This window comes from Perca flavescens, chromosome 18 (genome assembly GCF_004354835.1).
Source record: "Perca flavescens isolate YP-PL-M2 chromosome 18, PFLA_1.0, whole genome shotgun sequence".
NCBI lineage: Eukaryota > Metazoa > Chordata > Actinopteri > Perciformes > Percidae > Perca > Perca flavescens.
The window spans coordinates 11,934,397-11,954,024 of NC_041348.1; the positions used below are offsets into that span (position 1 = coordinate 11,934,397).

The 19,628-nt window shown below is 40.6% G+C and overlaps 1 protein-coding gene across 2 annotated transcripts; it reads left to right on the plus strand.

Annotated features, from left to right (window-relative positions):
• Positions 1 to 1,297: 1,297 nt before the first annotated feature.
• On the plus strand, positions 1,298 to 19,444 carry clic5b (chloride intracellular channel 5b). Of its 2 annotated transcripts, none has more exons than XM_028604550.1 (6): positions 1,298 to 1,639; positions 14,459 to 14,568; positions 14,656 to 14,781; positions 15,417 to 15,523; positions 15,813 to 15,994; positions 18,469 to 19,444. In XM_028604550.1, exons 1-6 carry the CDS (start codon positions 1,358 to 1,360, stop codon positions 18,631 to 18,633), a joined length of 972 nt encoding a protein of 323 aa, XP_028460351.1. In that variant the 5' UTR covers positions 1,298 to 1,357; the 3' UTR covers positions 18,634 to 19,444. The 2 variants fall into 2 exon arrangements, with proteins under 2 accessions (XP_028460351.1, XP_028460353.1); XM_028604552.1 differs by lacking the exon at positions 1,298 to 1,639 and adding an exon at positions 7,420 to 7,470.
• Positions 19,445 to 19,628: the final 184 nt, after the last annotated feature.

Below are 19,628 nucleotides of genomic sequence, written 5' to 3' on the forward strand. Positions count from 1 at the left end.
TCCACTTTACTCAAGCGTATACCGACAAGAAAAAGGCCAAACAGTTCAAGAAATCTGATTCTGAAGTCTGACAAAATCTGTGTAGAAATAGTAACTAATTATTTCGCATAAATAAGGATTACAAGTTGTTAGCGCTTGGGGACTGTACAGAAATTTGGGTGGCGAGCGGGGCTAAACCTTTTGTTTTTAAATAGTAAGGCCCTCCTCAACATTATAGATCATTTCTTTGTACTCTCCCATTGAGAAAGAAAATGCAACACTACCTTCCCCTCCAATATCTCGAAAATAGATTACTGAATTGGTGCAATTCATTTCATTATAAAATAACTATTGCATAACCTAATTTGAATCTTGATTATGAAAATAGAATAATATCACACATCACATTAGAGCTGGAATTATACATTTGCCAAATTCTTGACAAACAACATAACTGGCAGTTGATTGTTAAATAAAGACCTTCCAATTAAACCGTTATTACGGTCACTGAATTAATAAAAATGGAACACACACAAATATAAAATGCCCTAAAAATGTCAGACTCCTCCCTTCACCCTTCATCACCCCCCTCCAATTCTGACCTTTGTGTACAGTCCTTAAAATATCAACATGAACAGTAAATGTGAAGCAACGAACCAAGCTCGCCTCTTGCTTCAACTAGAGTGAACTATAGTCCTGAAAAATATTAAATTGCTCGTTCAAAAGTAAGAAACTTCGGTTAGCTTGGTCAATTAACAGAGTTGAAAATTCTAAATTGTAACTTTGTAAAATTTGGATTATTAATGACTCCAAATTGGAGTAGGTTAACTTGAGTGAAAACAAACTCAAGACAAAAAGTTGCAGTTCTAAGTGCTCCTTGCACATGTTTTCTCACTGTCAATATGTCCTTGAAGGCACAGGCCTCAGCTTTTGCATAAATCACTTTTTAACTCGCAGGATCAAAGGTCTCGTGCGAGTTATCGCTGGACTTTACCGTGCAGGCGCTCAGTCAGGCAGAGGCAGGCAGACTGTGTGCCAACACTTCAGCACTCTACAAACAAAACCATCCCAGCAAAACATGGAGAACATATATGAGACCGTAGAGGAGACTATTGATCATGAAGAGCGCCCTGATGGAGCAGACAGCCCCGACCCAGAGCCCAAATACGAGAACTCCTCCTGCGCGGCGAAGGAACGGCTGTACAGCGAAGTGCAGGTCCACGTCTGTGCCGAGGAAGAGCGCAGCTCGCCGGTATACATGGACATCAGAGACGTGGGAAAACAGAGCAGCTCGTCCTCTTCATCCAGCGACGACGAAGATGCTAAACCAGAGGGAGTGGCAGAGGTGAGTGTGGAGCCGGAGGGACAGGTGGAGGAAATGAACGGCGAGGCGCACGACGGATCCAGGCGTTCATCGGCCTCCTCAGCATCCTCCGCCTCCCCCGGAGACCCGTGCGACGACCCGCCGATCCAGCGGAGGATCCAGGAAGAGGATAACGCGGAGAATGGGATGCTGATGGCGTACACACTCCCCAGCAGTGACAGCACGCCGGAGGAGTCTGTCGACTACAGCCTGAAAACTCTGGAGAATGACACTGTGGATGAGAGCAGCGCAGCGCCGGCAGACCCCAGCCAGCCTGACATCTCTCTGTTCGTCAAGGTAAGAAGTAGACTACGAGCACTCTCCGCAGGGTTTAACCTGATGCCGGGTCAGGCATCAGCTTGCTTCAGCCTCACTGTTCAGCATGAGGCATCACACCATGAAAGCAGCTGGATTCAAGTTGGTTTTCACTTTGATTAGTGATTAACTCCGCAGCAATATCCGATTTGCCAAAAGGCTCCTTGAAGCCATCTTGTCTTATGTAAACTTCCCTGTGCTGGGAGCTTTTTTTTTTTTTTTTTTTTTTTTTTGGATCCTCTAGCACAACTCCTGTTTCTTTGGTGTTAGGGTTCAGATTTTTCAAAATTAGCATCAAATTATAGCTAGGCTATAAATTACCAAAAAATAATCAATATGCATGGCCCCTTTTAGAATATATATTATTGGAATATAATGTGTAGGCTACATCACTATAATGTTGCAGCTAGTAAAGGTGAAGCTGGGTCTCATTTTAATATCTTTATATATCGCTGGGTAGCTTGTGAATTTACACCTGGAGGGTCAATAAAGTCTTATCTTAACCTTTAATAATACATCATGATTTATGCATTGATTACATTTGGCATTATTGTTTTCAGATACATGTAGGAGTAAAATGTACAATATACTGTAGTCCACTGAATTGAGTAGAAGTATAAAGTAGAAGAAAATGGAAACACTTAAGTAGGCCTACAGGCATCTCAAAATTGTACAGCACTTGATTAAATGTACTTTGTTACTTTCCACCACTGGAAAACCCAACACAATTACATTATGGACTTTAATTCCCCTTAAATACAAGTATCAACAAACTGACATGGTCTGCATTTAGAGAACATAACATTGATTATTGTATAGCAATATCTGCCATGTATCAAAGACCAGTGCAATTCCAAAGAAGTGTAACATCAACCGTATGTTGCCTGAGTGAGCCATGAATGTGACTAGTCGAAGTAAGTTAGCCTCTGAGGTCATATGATAATCCTATAAAATAATCGGAAGCGGTGACCAATAGGCTAAGGCATTTCCCTATCAAGATCCGGATTTGAATACATTTGCTACGTAAATTTAGACTGTCAAGAAATTTGACTTTATGGATTCCATTTGCAGGTCATATTAAGCGTAAGAAACATACAAAATAAAAATGTAAAGAAGAAACAGAACTATAATAACGATGTTGTAGAAGAGACAATACTCAAGCACTATAAACTAGGGTGTCTAACTACTATGCGGAAAACTAACCATAGAAATATTATCAACTTATTTACAGCCAGAGAGCATACACATCGTTTACTGCTGAAGCCTAACTTGCTGTAGAGGTTATTTAAGTTCAATAAATTACACTTTTTAAAATCAGTTATTATATGAAAATTTACTATAAATAGAAGTATTATCAGAAATATACATGACAGGTATTGATTTCAGTAAGAAATCTCATAGAAGCAGTGATCTTTGTATCAGAAGCTTTGTCAGTGACTTTATTCAGGGGGCAGCCTGATGTAATAATTAACTCGTTTACTGTATGGCCTTAGAAATGGCTTGTGAACTCCATGCTTGAGCAAATCCCGCTGTGTGTGTTTTGCTGCTTTTCTGATAGTACACCTCACAGACTGCTCTATCAGCACATGCAGGGGTCACTTTGCTGATTGGGCAACAGAGATTGAGAGTCAATGGGCTGGGTTTAAGGAGCTCTGTCTGAGCTCACCCCGGGCCTTGTAATAGGGAACGACAGTAGTAGGTTGTGCTAAATCTTAAAATTGTCTTTGTATTGTATCAGCAGAGGCCATGGTCATGAGAATAGGGGTGTGCAATCAAGACTGATGAGTTGCAAACAAACAAAGTAATTGCTACAATCTGACCTGGATGATGATTTGTTGATGTGATCCAAACATCCTCCTGTAGTTGTGACAGGGACTGGGGCTAACTCCAGAAAGAGCATTCACCTTTAGCTTTTGCCAAATCCAACATTTCATTTCATGAATATGAAGAACATATTGAATGTCCATTGTTGTGACTTTTACCAAGGGAAAATTCTCATAAAAAAAAAAAAATAAAGATTTGATGTCTTTTATCACGTCATAAAGAAACCTTATTGCACTATACATGTATATCTGTCCTTGCAGCTGATTTTTACCCATCGTCTTGATGAGAAACAGCATTGGTCGGATTTGGGATATGCTATTTTAATGTTGTTAGAACACAACTGTGGACCATAGTTCACCATGAGAGGGACAACAGACTTGGTCCCTTCTCCGTATACCACCCTGCCACACATCCTTTCCAACCCGTGGGTGATTTCCCAACAGTTTAATCTTCAACAATGGCCATAAACCAAACTGCACTATAAAAGCAGGGAGGGGAGTACGGACATTACCGGTCTATGTGGAAAGCCTACATGGCTCCTTATCTGCGGTCTGTGATAATGCAGGCCATGGCAGAATAGGCGATCACTATCACAAGTGTTTTTTTTTTTTCCATTTTTTATATTCTTATATTGAACAAGCTAGGTTTATGCACTAACTGTGCAAGATCACTGGCACAGCCTGAAAGGCCATATAAAAATCATTTTTTATAGAGTTTGTGGTCACGGATTGTTCATTAGGACGATGCTTATATTGACAAGATGAGATGTTGGATTGTCACATTTGGCAAGTGTGTCAACACAAGGCGAGAGTTCAAACACTCCTCTCCACCTTGGCTCCGGAAAGATACAAAATGTTGGTTACTGTTTGAGGTGCGGGTGAATGATTAACCCAACAAGTCAGTGATTTAAGCTTCCTTTTGTCTCAAGGGGGACACACAAACAAGACTATTTGTTCTGAACTCTTATGATAATCAAGGATTTAGACATCCTTAAAAATGGGATTTTCAGACATTTTGGGGAATGTGTTTATTTGCTGTTTTGCAGAGAGTTAGATGAGAAGATTGATACTGCTGTCAAGTGAAATCAACAATGTTAAACCCATAGAAATAGAGAGTAGAAAAAAAGATTCCCACTCAAATCAACATGGCAGGATGGTTAGAGCGGCAGCCACTTTTCTATGCAACGTTCAGCATGTGAATTGTAAGAATGTACACTCCTCTCTCACAGGGCTGTTAGTTTCCTCTGCTCCCCTGCTCAAAGCCACTCGCTCAATATTGAAAAAAAGAAAAAGCTGTGTTGTACATTAATTTTAGCTTAATCCCTAGCCACTTCCGCAGCTCTCTTTTCAAAGTACTTTGTGAACTCCATTGTCAAGCTTGGGGCTGTTAGCCTTATGCTAAAATCCTTTACATTATTTTTTCTCTCGTCAATCTATATTCAATTCACTATTAAGACAAAGCAAAGCAGGATTTTTTTAGAAGTTTTAGCAAATTATAAAAAAATAAAACTACTACTGATATACCACTTAACATTGACACGAGTATCAAGACCCTTAACTCCATACTTCTTGGGTATGACGAGACAGGCTTTAGTTGCATACCTGGATTGGTCGATTTTCTGCCAGTTTTCACTGTAGATCTTTTCATTCTCTGTAAGGTTGGATGGGGACAGTCAGTGGACGTCCATTTGCAGGTCTCTCCAGATATGTTCGATTTGGTTCAAGTCGAGGCTCTGGTTGGCCCACTCCAGGATATTCAATGAAAGCCACTCCTGCATTGTCTTGGCTCTGCACTTAGGGTCATTATCCTGTCGGAAGGTGAACCTTGAGTCCAGTTTGAGGCCCAGATTGCTTTGGACCAGGTTTTCATTAGTGATATCTGTGTACTTTATACTTTGCTTTCCCTCAACCCTGACCAGTCAGTCCCTGCTGCTGAAAAACACCCCCACAGCATGATGACACAGTTAAATCTTAGTTTCATCAGACCAGAGCATCTTGTTTCTCACATTCTAAGAGTCCTTCAGGTGCTTTCATGCAAACTCCAAGCAGGCTTTCATGGGTCTTTCACTGAGGAGAGGAGGAGTTTCCGTCTTGGCCACTCTGCCACAGAGCCCAGATAAGTGTAGCGTTGCAGTGATGGTTGTCTTTCTGGAAGTTTTCTTCCATCACCACACAGGATCTCTGGAGCTCCGTCAGAGTAGCCATCAGGTTCTTGGTCACCTCTTTTTCAAAGGCCCTTCTCCCCCAATTGCTCAGTTTGGCCAGGTGGCCAGCTCTAGAAAGAGTCCTGGTTGTTCCAAACTTCTAACACTGTGCTCCTGTTACACATTGTCAGCTGAAACCTTATATGGACAGGTGTTTGTCTTTCCGAATCATGTCCAATCAAATGCATTTACCACAGGTGGACTCCAATCAAGGTGTAGAAACATCTAAAAGATCCTCAAGAGAAATGCGAGGCACCAGAGCCGAGTTACAAGTGTCACAGCTTGAAGGGTCATGGATGCCCTTCACTTTTTAACGGCGCAACAAATTTACCTACAAGTATAAATAAAATAATCTGAACCTGGGTCTGAATACTTTTGTCAATGTGATATTTCAGTTTTTTTTCTTTTCAATAAATTTGCAAACATTTGATAGTGCAAAGACATAGAGTTGTGCCCATTTGGAATGAGTTTTTTTTCTCCATTTATTGATGCTAAATCTGGCAGTTGGAAGACTTTTGAATAAGATCTAAAAAGACTTTTGGCTCAGCTCATTATAATGAATTGTTTTCCTCATGTGGGTGCTGTGAGGCCTATTGAGACTGTAACTTTGATGAAGGCCTATAGAAATGAAACCTAAAATAACACATTTAGAAAGTAAATTTTCCCCTCGTAAAAACTGATAATGAACACTGTGGCCCAGTAATTGGTTTGAGCTGCATGTTGGTATGTCAGCCAGGAGAGGGGGCTGCCCTATAAATAGAAACGGTTTTAAAAATTAGCTCTAGCTTCTCTCCTCTTCGTGCTTTCATCTGATCACAAATGATGAGAGATGGGAGACGTCTCTCAGAACTCTGTGCCAGTGCAAATTAAGCTAATAGTGAGCACCTCTCAATTTCTTCAATGTGTGCTGATGAAGATTGTTGCAGTCAGACAGACCTGCTTATATTTTTGATCCCCTACATACGCCCTTTTCCGTAAATGAATGCCAATTCCTGCCTCAAAACCAAAGCCAAGCATCAATAATTCACAGAAGAATCCTCTCCCCTGCCGGTGATCAAATATAACCTGCCTCATTCTGCCAGAGTCAGACATGTGAACACGCATTAAATATAAATGCGGCTGCTCGCTCACTCAAAAACTGACAGAAAGTGACACAAATATCATGCCTTTTTTTAGCACATTATTTTGACATTTAGGTTAACTCAAGAGCGATTATATTTTTGACATGATGTGATGTGCCAAAGAAAAGTCAATCTGATCTGACCCCAAGAAGCCAAGAGAAAAAGAAGAGAGTGAGGTGACCAGTTTAGGAGAAACGAGACAGATAAGAGGGGCGGTGATGGTAGTGGTGTGTGTGTTAGAGGGGAGTTTGGTTGCAGTGGTGGGAAGAGAGGGATGGGACTCCACCCCCCTGGTTATAGAATGACACCTGTTTTCCACTTTGTGTCAGTCAGTGAGAGCTAGCTCTGCTCTCCATCTGTGTTTAAATCAGAGCGCAAGGCTCTACCTGCCACCTGGACAGGACACAAACAAGGGAGAAGACACCAAAAAGGTGTTGGAGATCTTTATTCAGGGAAACCAAAAAACAGCGTCTTAAGGTGTGAGGGATCACTGTCAGCTGAGAGAGGATAATCTGGGTTTTCGTCATCTTTTTCTGGAGGATGTAGACCTCCAAGGATAAGGACTGCAGTTAAAAAAGAGAAAAGAATCAAAGTGACAGCCAGAACCAGGCATCATGTCCACTAACAGTCAAGACAGAGACCCTGATATCGAGCTTTTTGTCAAGGTAAGGCAGAGACAGAACTATGGTTACAGAATGTTCTAAAGTTACGTTTTGATGGAAGATGGAGACAGTATATGAGCAGGATTTTCAGTGTTGCACCAATGTGTTATGGAAAGCTTGTGTAACTCAATAGTAGAGGTAGAGTTACCGTGGCACTGGCACACCATTCTCTAGGTTGACCCAGGATTGTTGTGACAGTGATACTGAAGCTGCTTGTTGCTGCTCGCTGTGGTAGCTTTACTCCATATTACTCCAGAGTCAATTGAATCAGCCACTCTGCTCTGTTATATTCAAGTGTCCCTGTTAATATGTTTGTGTAGGCAATCACTGATCAATATATGTTCCAGATTATCACCTGAAATAGAGCAAACATGAACAGAAAGTGCCATTTTGGAAGTGCCAGCATCAGTAGGAACAGCTGTGGTGTTTTGTTCTCCACAGTTAGATGCACTTGAGGCTCTGTGGGAAATGTTAGAGGCAGATGAATATACCTGAGGCAGGTGAGGTGAACGCTGGTGGAAAGGCTCATCGCTGATGTGCTGCCTGGATGCACTGACCCAATTAGCTGGTGTAGAGGCGGCTTTCAGCCAATCCACCTCCTAGGAAACCGCTCAGCTAGGTAACTGAAAGTTCACTGACACTCGGCTTGTATCGCCTTCTAAGCCATTCACAATATTCTCCTGTTGTTCAGGTGCATGAAACTCTTATTTCTCGAAAGCACCATGCTGTAGCTAGATCTTTTGTGCTCTGTCTTACATTTAGTTAGTGATTCGAAAGTCATAGTTGGACATGCTTTTATTTAAGCGAAAAAGTGAAGGTTTTTGACAATTATTGCATGGCTCATGTAGCCTTCTTACTTACAGTTTGGTCCACATAAAGCCCTAAAAAGTCAGCAAAAAGTTCCTTAGCTATCAGAGAAGTTTGCAAATCAAGCAAAACAATAATTACATTAGGCTCGTTCGAGATGAACTGCGCCTCGCCTGTAAAGTGGACCAGAGCAGGCGGCAGCAGCGGGGGGCGGTGACAAAAATCCGCTGTCAAGCCGGACGGTTTCCAGCTGTTTCCAGCAGCCTTCAGGCTGAACAGGAAGTCACAGAAACACTGGTGGTCCGATTCCGATTTAATAAAATGTTATCAGACCCATATATCAGTTTGTACACAATATCCAGTTGTTTTATTATGACATAGTAGCTCCCACAATGCTCTACATGCAATATGTTGCTGATTTTAATTAACAACCGACTGTAGATGATCCGTAATATGAACAGATTTAGTCTCTCTGACTACTAAACGTAACTACCAGCCACACAACATGTGGTTTGTACAGAATAAACTTTTAAATCAGACAAGTAGCAGTTAAAATCCCTCCAATTCAAAATCAATAAAAAAGTTTATATACAGTTTTTTACAATCACTTTGCTACTAATTTCAGAACCTTGATGTCATTTTTCAAAACTCTAGACACAAAACTCAAAACAGTTATCACTTGTAACACAGACTGTCCAATGTTCAAAACATTGCATTGGGCATTCATATCTTTAAAGAAATCTTGCACTTGCACAATCACTGGTTCAAAAAACAAATATATTGTGAAATACCATTGAAACGTTACTTTAGATCACCCACACATAAGCTACCCATAGTTTCACTGGGTCATCGCTTGTACAATCATTAAATATTGTAGTACAAAATAGGTGATACATGTTTCATTATGGTACTACAAGTAAATACATCCCTGTTAAAGTACTGCAGTAGTAGAGTGAATACTGCATACCAATGTGGTAGATATATATATATATATATATATATATATATATATATATATATATATATATATATATATATATATATATATATTTATATTAACCTTTATTTATCCAGGTAAGTCGATTGAGAACAAATTCTCATTTGCAACGACAACAGACATACAGTACTCTATAAATAAAGTATATATACAGTCATGAGAAAAAATTAGGACACCCATGCTAAAGTTGACTAAAAAGAGGAATAAAAAAATCATCTTTGGAAATTGATCTTAATGGTGTATGGTGAAGGGTATGTGATGATGGGGGGCTATTTTAATTCCAAATGCCAAGGGAACTTTATCAGGATGCATAGTATCCTGATCCATGAAATAACTGGCCTTTACAGTAAAAATAAAAATCTGCCTGCCTCTATGGGAATTTAACATAGGGGTGTACTTACTTATGCCCCCTGTATTTTAAGGAAGAACATTTATTTATTTCCGATACATTATTCATTCACAAAGAAAATGGTGTCCTTAAAGATTGGATTTTCCCTCATTTTTTTAATTAAGGCATTAAGATCAATTTGCAATATATGTTTTTTTGTATTCCTCTTTTCAGTCAACTTTAGCATGGGTGTCCTAATTTTTTCACATGACTGTAAATTATATATCTCAATCATCAGTAACAAGTTGGCAGAATTGGACAAGCAATTCCAAGGGCCTGAATCCATACAGTGCAGTACTGTAAATACTGTAAAGAGTCTGAAAAGTTGGTACATGGTACTATAGAAACAGTGTCTGATAAACAGTAGTACATTACAGTAAAGAATGATGATGAAATATTACATCCATAGATGATGTAGTCTAATTGTTTCATGATCCACGCTAATTGGTGACATGTGAATCTCGTTATCTTGAAACTTTCATGATCTAAACATGGAATATTGTTTGTCTGTTTCCATACAATTATGCATTAGTTACTTATCATTTTGAGTAGTTGTATCGATTGATAGTTAGATGATTGTAATGGAATGAATAGACAATTATCTAAAATGTAATGTGTGAATTGCTTTTTGAAATAGTAGTACTTTGATGTTAAGTTGTGTCATATTGAACAGGTGATCTTTGTTAAATGAACAAATGATATGTGCATTGTATCCAAGCAATTGAAAAAAGTGTTAGAGATTTGAAAAATGTGCATTTTGATCATTGGTTGTGAGTTTTGTGTCAAGAGTTTTGAAAAATGATGTCAAGGTTCTGAAATTAGTAGCAAAGTGATTGTAAAAAACTGTAAAACATCATCATGTTGAGTTGATTCTGAACCAATCAGCTGTTAGATCAGCTGAGAGCCAGATGTTTCCCAGCATGCCCTGGGTCCGACTGGCTCTTGCAGTCGGTGAAAAGCAACTGCGCTGCCTGCGTCTCAGAACGGCAGCCGCCTTGATCTCGTGAGGTTATCGTTGCCCACGTGTGCATGACGTCAGAGCAAGTCGGGATCAAGTCGGACACGAATCTAACCGGCATGCATTGGGCGCCGATCGGCGGTGATCGATTCTGCGCAGATCTGGCTCATCTCGAACGAGCCTATTTTTAAAAGCAGGTTACCACACATGAAAATTCTTTGGTTCTGTGGGAATTTCTGAGGTTCAAAGTCGGCAAATCTGCCAAATTCTGCTTGGTTTCCCATCTTTTTGGTTTGGTGAACAACACCTATATTGATATGTGGGCCAAATCCAAACTTGTGAGGGCCCGGGTTCGACCCGCGGACCTTGAGTTTGACACGTTGTTTTAAGCTGTCACTCTTTCAAGCTGATACTCTGTCAGTATCACTGGCAGATTGTTGTTCCCTAATGAAACCAAACTCACCTTTGGCTCTGTGTGAGGTGTGGTAAGTACAGAGCCAGTCTGATGCACAAACCTTGTATATGGAGTGGTTTCCATAGCAGCTGCAGCCCAGATATGATTTTTCCTCATGCTGCCATCTGAGATGTGACCTAGATGGACAGAGAGCTATCCTACAGGGCTGCGCCTCCTTTAATGACCTCAGCCCTGCACACAATTTAGATTTTCACTGTTCCATCTATTCAATATATATGTGGTTATCCAATGAAAGACAATGTCATTGGTTGCATTGTGGGATGCAGCATTTTTGGGGGCTTGATAATTGAGAATAAAAGTCAGGATATGTCGTCTTGTGCTGCATCAATTTTGACCATTCTTCTTCAACTCTCTCTCTCTTTTAAGTCCTCCAACCTTATGAAATATGTTATACTAAATTACTTTGTTACTTACCAGTGCTTAACACTGGCACATTTTGCCTACATTATTCTTCAAAATAGCTGAAACACTTCATTGTGTCAGTTATTTGTGATAAGAGTCACATTTTTTTTTTTCTCTTACTGTAGTGGCATGCTTTAGATATTTTTAAAGCATGGTACTTATTGGGCAAATTGTAACATTATGTTCAATTTAATGAGAAAAGTATTGTAATAGCTTTCATAAAGTGCTTTAGAAAAGAAAACGGCATACTGGAAATTAAATGGCAAGATATAATTCAATTCAAAATATTACTCTGAGCGTGGGCATCTGATCTTTCTACTGGGAAAAAAGTGCATTCAAAGTTAATTAATTAACGACTAACTTAAACGCATAAGAAAAACATGAGCAATTGTTTAGTTTACACTGCACTGGTAATGCTACATTATCATAGTCATTCTCATTTAACATGTGTGGTAAGACAAACCAAGAACACCAAAACCCAGTTATAGTAAAGTATACATGTGTATGTGCAGGATCATATGAAGTCACATTGCCTCCAGTGGAGCCCACTCATCATCAGATCTCTCAGCGGCTCCATGCCCTCATGCTCCTTCTGCCTACAGGCCCAGTTGTGTGTGTGACAGCTTTTGTCCTCGGTGTTCTAGATCTTGATTGGCTATTATCAGCGGTTGTGTATTGTGTTACCGCCGTGCCGCTGAGCCTAGCCATAACAATGCACGGACAGAAGCATTGCATGCACTCAGGCTGCATTACAGCGCTGAGCATCAATGGCTGGCGTACATACAGTCGGCTCAGCTACTTTTAGAGCGACAGCTCTGTTTTCTGGCGTTTGCTAGGAGCGGTGTACTGTCGGGCCATGAACTGAATGGCAAAATGTTTTCCACTGTAGTATCTTTTTATTTGTGAAGAGACTGCATTTAAGTGAATCATTTGTTTATGATATTTGCCATCTCAAGGATAGTAATAACAGAAGTGCACATAATTAAATGCATCTACTGGTTTCTTAAATTGTTTAATTTCCATATCTCCATATTTCTTAATATAGTAAATAAAAGGAAACTATCTCCACTGCTAAATCTCTGTTGACCCGTGAGGTCATTGCACTTATTGTGCCGTGTGTTGTGAACCTCTCTGGGACTGCAGGCCTGCAGGTCTGACCCTGCACCCTGTGCCCCGTCGGCCAGTGAACCAGCTGATGGAATCACTATGTATAATTCAGATGGGCCAGTGGGTCAGGTGTCACTGCCGATGCTCTTCGGCGTTTCCATACATGCCGACACATGATATCACCACGTAAAGTCACAAAGTGATTATATCAGTAGTGTCGCTGTAGAGAGAAAAACCTGCAAACTACAGTATGTGGTTATTTATAGCAATAAAGCCTCTGGAGCCCTTGATGAACTTATTTTAAAACCATTTGGAGACATGCCACAATTTTGTTTTTCTTTTTGGTAGCTGACAACGAGAGTATACTGCTTTTGTTATATGCCCAAATCTACCCCATTTAGTACAAATAGAATAATACTGATGCCCAGAGTGTACTTTTGGTTTGACTCTCCCCTTATCATAAATTGGTTTCAAGGGTGACGTATTTATGTGTGTTTTTGTAGTGTTTACATTTATACAACTCATGACACTTCTCTGAACAACCTTACCGGTCAAATCAAAGTCAAAGATAACAATCTAAACTAAATCCAATACGTATTTCATTGTTAGTAGCAAGTCTGTTCTCAGAGAGATGACCTTGCCATTAAAGATTTTCCCCAACAGCTCCTCATGAAGGTTTGAGTTTAAGCTCCTTCTGAGCTGGAGCAAGACATGTTATCCCTTCTAGCTTCTGGGGTGCAGATCTGGGGCACAGAACTGTGGTCTGACAAAGATCAGAACACAAAAAGAAATTGCTTGTTAAACAAAAGCCATATCTGACTGCCAGCTTATTCATGTGTATGTTTCTAATCCTCAGTTTTTTTATTATTTTATTTATATATATATATATATATATATATATATATATATATATATATATATATATATATATATATATATATCATTCACAAAAGTAAATAATTAATAAAGTAATTAATAAAGTAATAAAATAATTGTCAAAATAAATATATATATATATATATATATATATATATATATATATATATATATATATATATATATATAGCAGCAAATCCTCAAAAATGAGAGCCTGAAATCAATAAAATTATTGGCATTTTTCTGTTGATTGACTAATCGATTATTCACCAACTCATTGCAGCCATAATGTCAAACATGTGTTGACTTAAAGTAAGTGTCACGGCATAACCAACTCGGGGAAAGCTCACTCTCATTTTATCTAGGTTTTTACAACAGAGCTGGATTGTGCTCGCACATTTGAAAACAGAAGCAAACGCTGGACCGCCCAGACTGAACCTTGCGTTATGACTCCGGCGCCGTACTCAGCTGCTCCACGGCCTGTCCTCCAGCCCAGCCTGTCCTCCAGCCCAGCCTGTCCTCCAGCCCAGCCTGTCCTCCAGCCCAGCCTGTCCTCCAGCCCAGCCTGTCCTCCAGCCCAGCCTGTCCTCAGCAGCCTGTTGTTATACACTGAAGACGCGGACATAACATAACATGAACTCTGATCCTCTTATCCTGCCTGTTTCCGCCGTCACATGACATCCTCAGACTGAACCCCAGTCCCACTGTCTGGCTTCCGCTTTGGGCCCTGTGACGTGGATAGGCCACCAGCCACCCCGGCCGGCGGCCAATGAGCTGACGGGATTGAATTAGGACGTAACATAACAATCTTGGAAGATTTTCATTTAAATAAATGTTTGTAAAGCCCCTATTGCCTATCGCAATATGAATATGAATGAAACGGAGATCTTGGAGATTGTAACTTTACGTCTATGGCTATATTTGCACCGTGTCATATTTCATTTCCCTGACTTGTTGTTCTCTCGTCTTGTTTGTGTGCAGGCAGGCAACGATGGAGAAAGCATCGGCAACTGTCCCTTCTCTCAGCGCCTCTTCATGGTCCTCTGGCTCAAAGGAGTCGTGTTCAACGTCACCACCGTTGACCTCAAAAGGTTAAGAATACATTGAGTGCAAGCTTCCAGCTCACAAAAGCGTATGCACTCCCTTATGCCATACTGCTTTCCCTTTGTCCTGTGCAGAAAGCCAGCAGATCTGCACAACCTGGCTCCAGGGACACACCCTCCTTTCCTGACCTTCAACGGAGAAGTCAAGACCGATATCAACAAGATCGAGGAGTTCCTGGAGGAAACGCTCTGTCCTCCAAAGTAATTCAACTGGAAGGTTTAACAACACGTAGTTTATAGTATCGCTGACTACACTCACGCTGCTTTTGGCTTGATTTATTTCACTGCAGCGACACTGTTGAAAGGGCAGGAAACATTTCAGTCCAATAAAAGTGAATATGTGCTGCATTTAATGAAGACTGATGTGAACTGATATAACGTTTATAACGTTTGTTGTTTATGGCTGTTGTAAAACTTTTGTGAATGAGTATATATGCATCCTAGGCACACAAAAAAAGAACTACATGTGCTTTATTGAGCCACAGTATTGGTGTAATTTTAGAAAAAAAAATAAGACAGGTTTATTGTTTTTTTGTTATTGTCATTCCCACCAAGACGAAAAGAAAATCAGAGCCAGTGTGTGAGCAGTTGCAGAGAAAAAACGTCAGATCAACTAAATCTCTCTTTTATTGCCTGTAAAGTTTTTTGCATTATAAATGGACCTTAGTGTGAGAGAGCTTAGGGGGCATGCGGCCAACTCGGTGCGAGTGTGTAACATGCTTTGAGTCTGAGCTGAGCTCCAGTCCAGGTGTTAATGCTATCCAGATGGTTTGGTCTGCCTAAGTCTCTGACTGCGTCTCCTGCATCTGCCCCCAACCCCCCCCCCGTCTGCTCAGGTATCCCAAACTGGCCGCCATGCAGCGAGAGTCGAATACAGCTGGAAATGACATCTTCGCCAAGTTCTCAGCCTACATCAAGAACACCAAACCAGAGGCCAACGCCGGTGGGCTGCTCATTTTATGCCATTTACACACACAGACCCACACACACACACACACACACACACACACACACACATACTCTCACACACACACACACACACACACACACACACACACACAATATATCACAGCCTTTATTATATTCCTCCACTAGGTAGTAGCAGAGTCCAGCATTTTAGGCCTGCTGTGACTCATATATTTTGCTGTGCTGCCACCTAGTGAGGTTATCGCCACACACTTTACCCTGTAACAGTATTGTACCCATGCTTCTGTGTGTTTCTGTGTGTTCAGTTCTAGAGAAAGGTTTGACCAAGGCCCTGAAGAAGCTGGATGACTACCTGAACAGCGCCTTGCCAGATGAGATCGATGCAGACAGCATGGAGGAGGAGAAGGGCTCCAACCGGTGCTTCCTCGATGGAAACGAGCTCACTCTCGCAGACTGCAACCTGCTGCCCAAACTGCACATAGTCAAGGTAAAGAGGGAGTGTACCCGCTGGGAATATTCATTAATGTTAATCGGTTCATTTAAAATCACTGAGAATAAGTATTTGGTTTATATTATTTTGAATGTCAAGTACTAATGTTTGAGGGTATTTTAAGATAATTCCTGCACCCAATAGTCATTCAACTATAAAACATAATATAAAAAATAACATGGTATCACTTTAAGAGATTTCCAGTATAAATATAACCAGTGAAAAACAAGCTTTGGGTCAGTCCCTCTGGATTTTTAGAGAAGTTGTTTCTTTCTTCAGCCCAGTGGTGGTCTACTTGATACGCAGGTATACGCAGTATACCCACTAAGAAAGCTCCAGGATTTCCATATACCCACTTCAAAATGCCCAATGACACGCAACAACAAACCTTCCATTATATTTTTGATATCTTTTGAATTGGCATCTGTGTTTTTTTCTTCGCATAGGCCAGATAAAGGTATTTCCACCGTAAATTGGTGCATAAAAGTGTATCTGAATGCAAGAAATGAAGTAAAAGAAAGAAAACAGAAAATTTCCCTGGAGGAGGACACTCAGACCCCCCATTATGATATGCCCCTTCCCCACCCAAGGCAGATTCTGGCCCATATATATAGGCCAATATATTTACATACAGTACAGTATACCCACTACAATACATTAGACTACACCACTGCTTCAGCCATCCCGGGAATATACATACAGAAAAAAAACATACAGTGAAATACCCACTGGAGGACAGGTAGGTGTTGGTCTGTTGGTCCAAAACTAAAGTCCAGACATATCCTAACAACTTTTGGTTGGATTGCCATGAAATTTGGCCACCTGCAGGTCTATTACCTGATAACTGCTTAACTACTGACATTTCCATCAGCCTCAGCTGTACTTTGTGTTGAGTGCTAATTAGCAAATGTTACCATGCTAATACACTAAAATAAGATGGTGAACATGGTAAACATTAAACCATCTAAACATCAGCATGTTAGCGTGGTCACTGTGAGCATGTTAGCAAGCTGATGTTAGCATTAGCAACATCACTGAGCGGCTAGTGGTCTTAGTTTTTTTTTATTTTTTTTAGATAATTTAAAAAAGGGATAGATTATATAGATATATATGTTTTAAAGATTATTTTTGTGGCATTTTTAGGCCTTTATTTGATAGGCAAGCTTAGACATGAAGGGTGAGAGAGAGGGCGAATGACATGCAGCATAGGGCCACAGGTCGGAATTGATCCTGCAACCGCTGCAGGGAGGACTGAGCCTCTGTGAATGGGCCGAGCGCTCTACGAGGTGAGCTATCCGAGCGCCCCAGTTTAGATTTTTTGAAGTGGGGTTGAATGAAGTAGGCTTCTTATCCCTAGTCAGTCTCGTAACTACAGTAGATGGTGGTCAGTATACCCACCGTTTGGAAATCCCTCCAAACCTTTCAGGGTCCTACGTTGTTGATATAAACTAACACATATGCTACGTTTACACGTGGCCGGCTATTTTCATAAACGGACATTTCAACCTCTCCGTTTTCAAAAATAACATTGTGCACAGCTGTCCGTTTTCAGAAAAGTGTTTGTTTACACGTCCTCGTGTATATATGACGTCAATGCCAAACCTGTAGGTGGCAGTGTAACCAGAAGCTCAAGCCCACGTTAGCCAATCAGAATCACTTCCTTGCTATTCTCTTCCTCACTTCCTCGGCTGCCTAAACCTCCGTTTGTCTCATGCTACGTTTACACGTGGCCGGCTATTTTCATACACGGACATTTCTACCTCTCGGTTTTCAGAAAAGCGTTCGTTTATACCCGTGTATATATGCCTTCAATGCAGTCAAGAGCACGCCAGACCTGTAGGTGGCAGTGTAACGAGAAGCTCAAGCCCACGTTAGCCAATCAGAATCCCGACAATAGCAACTACAGCAACCAATCACGTCCTCTTTCTCTCTCTTGGCTGCCTAAACCTCCGTTTGTCTCAGTTTACATGCAAACGTGCAAACAAAGTTTTCCAAAATCTCCACTTTGGCCGGAGTAGAAATAATCATTTTCTGTGATAAAAACAGGGTTTTCGTGTAAATGAGAGGCCAAACCGCAGGAAAATATCTGCGTCTTAGTACTGCACCTTATAACCCCACTTCAAAACATCTGAACTATCCCTTTAAGTTTATATTTGAATAAGGTATAGCAACTCACACCAGCTTTCTCTTTCCTCCCCTCTTTTTTTCCACAAAATCACTTACATGACAAAACATAGCCCCCCAAAAAAAGTTGAAAGTCATTTACTCTACATTTATTAACTGAAAACAGTGAATGTGACATTTACTGTCTAAGAGAAAGCAGGGTGCAAAATAGCAAGTTGCAACAACTCATCTAAAAAATTACCTTCTGGAATGCACTGCAGGGGTGGATTTCAAAATGTCTGACAAAATAAATCCAGTTTGTCTTCAGTTCACATTGTTACAAGTTACAACTTTGCCTTCTCTATCAGGTTGTTGCTAAGAAGTACCGCAACTACGACATCCCCTCAGACATGTCGGGGGTGTGGCGCTATCTGAAGAGCGCCTACACGCGCGATGAATTCACCAACACCTGCGCTGCTGACTCCGAGATCGAGACCGCCTACAAAGACGTGGCGAGGAGACTGGCCAAGTAACTCGCCAACCGACCCCAAACCCACATCTCTTTTCAACATACACATGGGACTGTCCTTTTCTAGGCGCCTTCAGTGGCATTTTCAGGAACCAGAAATCCTTTCTGTCTGTCCCAGTAAACAGGTCAGATGTTGCAGAAGCCTGTGTTACAGGTTGGCTTACAGGCTACTGCTTTACAGCTTTATATGGTTTTGCAATTACAGAAACGTGGGAGCAGAGGATAAATCAAGCACATTTAACTTAATTTACAGGGCTTCAAACCACAGTCAAATGTTGCTGCTGTGAAACTTCTGACATAACACTCGCACTCAAACATGATTGTGTCCCGTCTGTATTTATTTCTCATAACACAAAGCTCTCTTTCATACATACTCCACCGGTCCGCACGGCCAAACATTTTACTAGCTGCTGATGTCAGGGTCGTTCACTTTATTTATTCCTAAACCCACATAAGTCTAGTCTGACTCCAGTGTTTATTATCAAGCTTTGGCTCCTGGGGAGACACCTTGATTCATTTATGATTGATAATTTGGCGCTAATTGTTTAGCTGAATATGACTGTTCTTCGATCTGCCGATCCAGTTTTGATTGTCATTACCGTCGCTGTTGCTGTAGTCCTTTTTGTTTCCTTGAGCTTACACTATCTTGAAATTCACTCCTGCTTCTGAAAGATTGATTTGAAGGAAGATTGCTTTTAATAACAGGTTTATAAGCTTGCTAATGTTAGTTTGAGAGAATAAGATTTAGCTGACGAGGGCATCGATAGCTTAGAACAAAGCGTCTGATTTGTTTGCATGCATGAATCTGTTTGAAATTGTAATATTTAGGAGCTTCTTTTTAAAGATATGAAAAATCCTCAACTATGTGCCTTTATTTTGAAAGTATGAAAAATCCATGCCAATGTCACATTCTGAAAAAAAGAAAAAGAAATGTAAAGCAGCCAGAGCTGAGACATTTTTTCTGCCTCTAGCTGTTAGTGTTCAGTCTAGGTATTGATT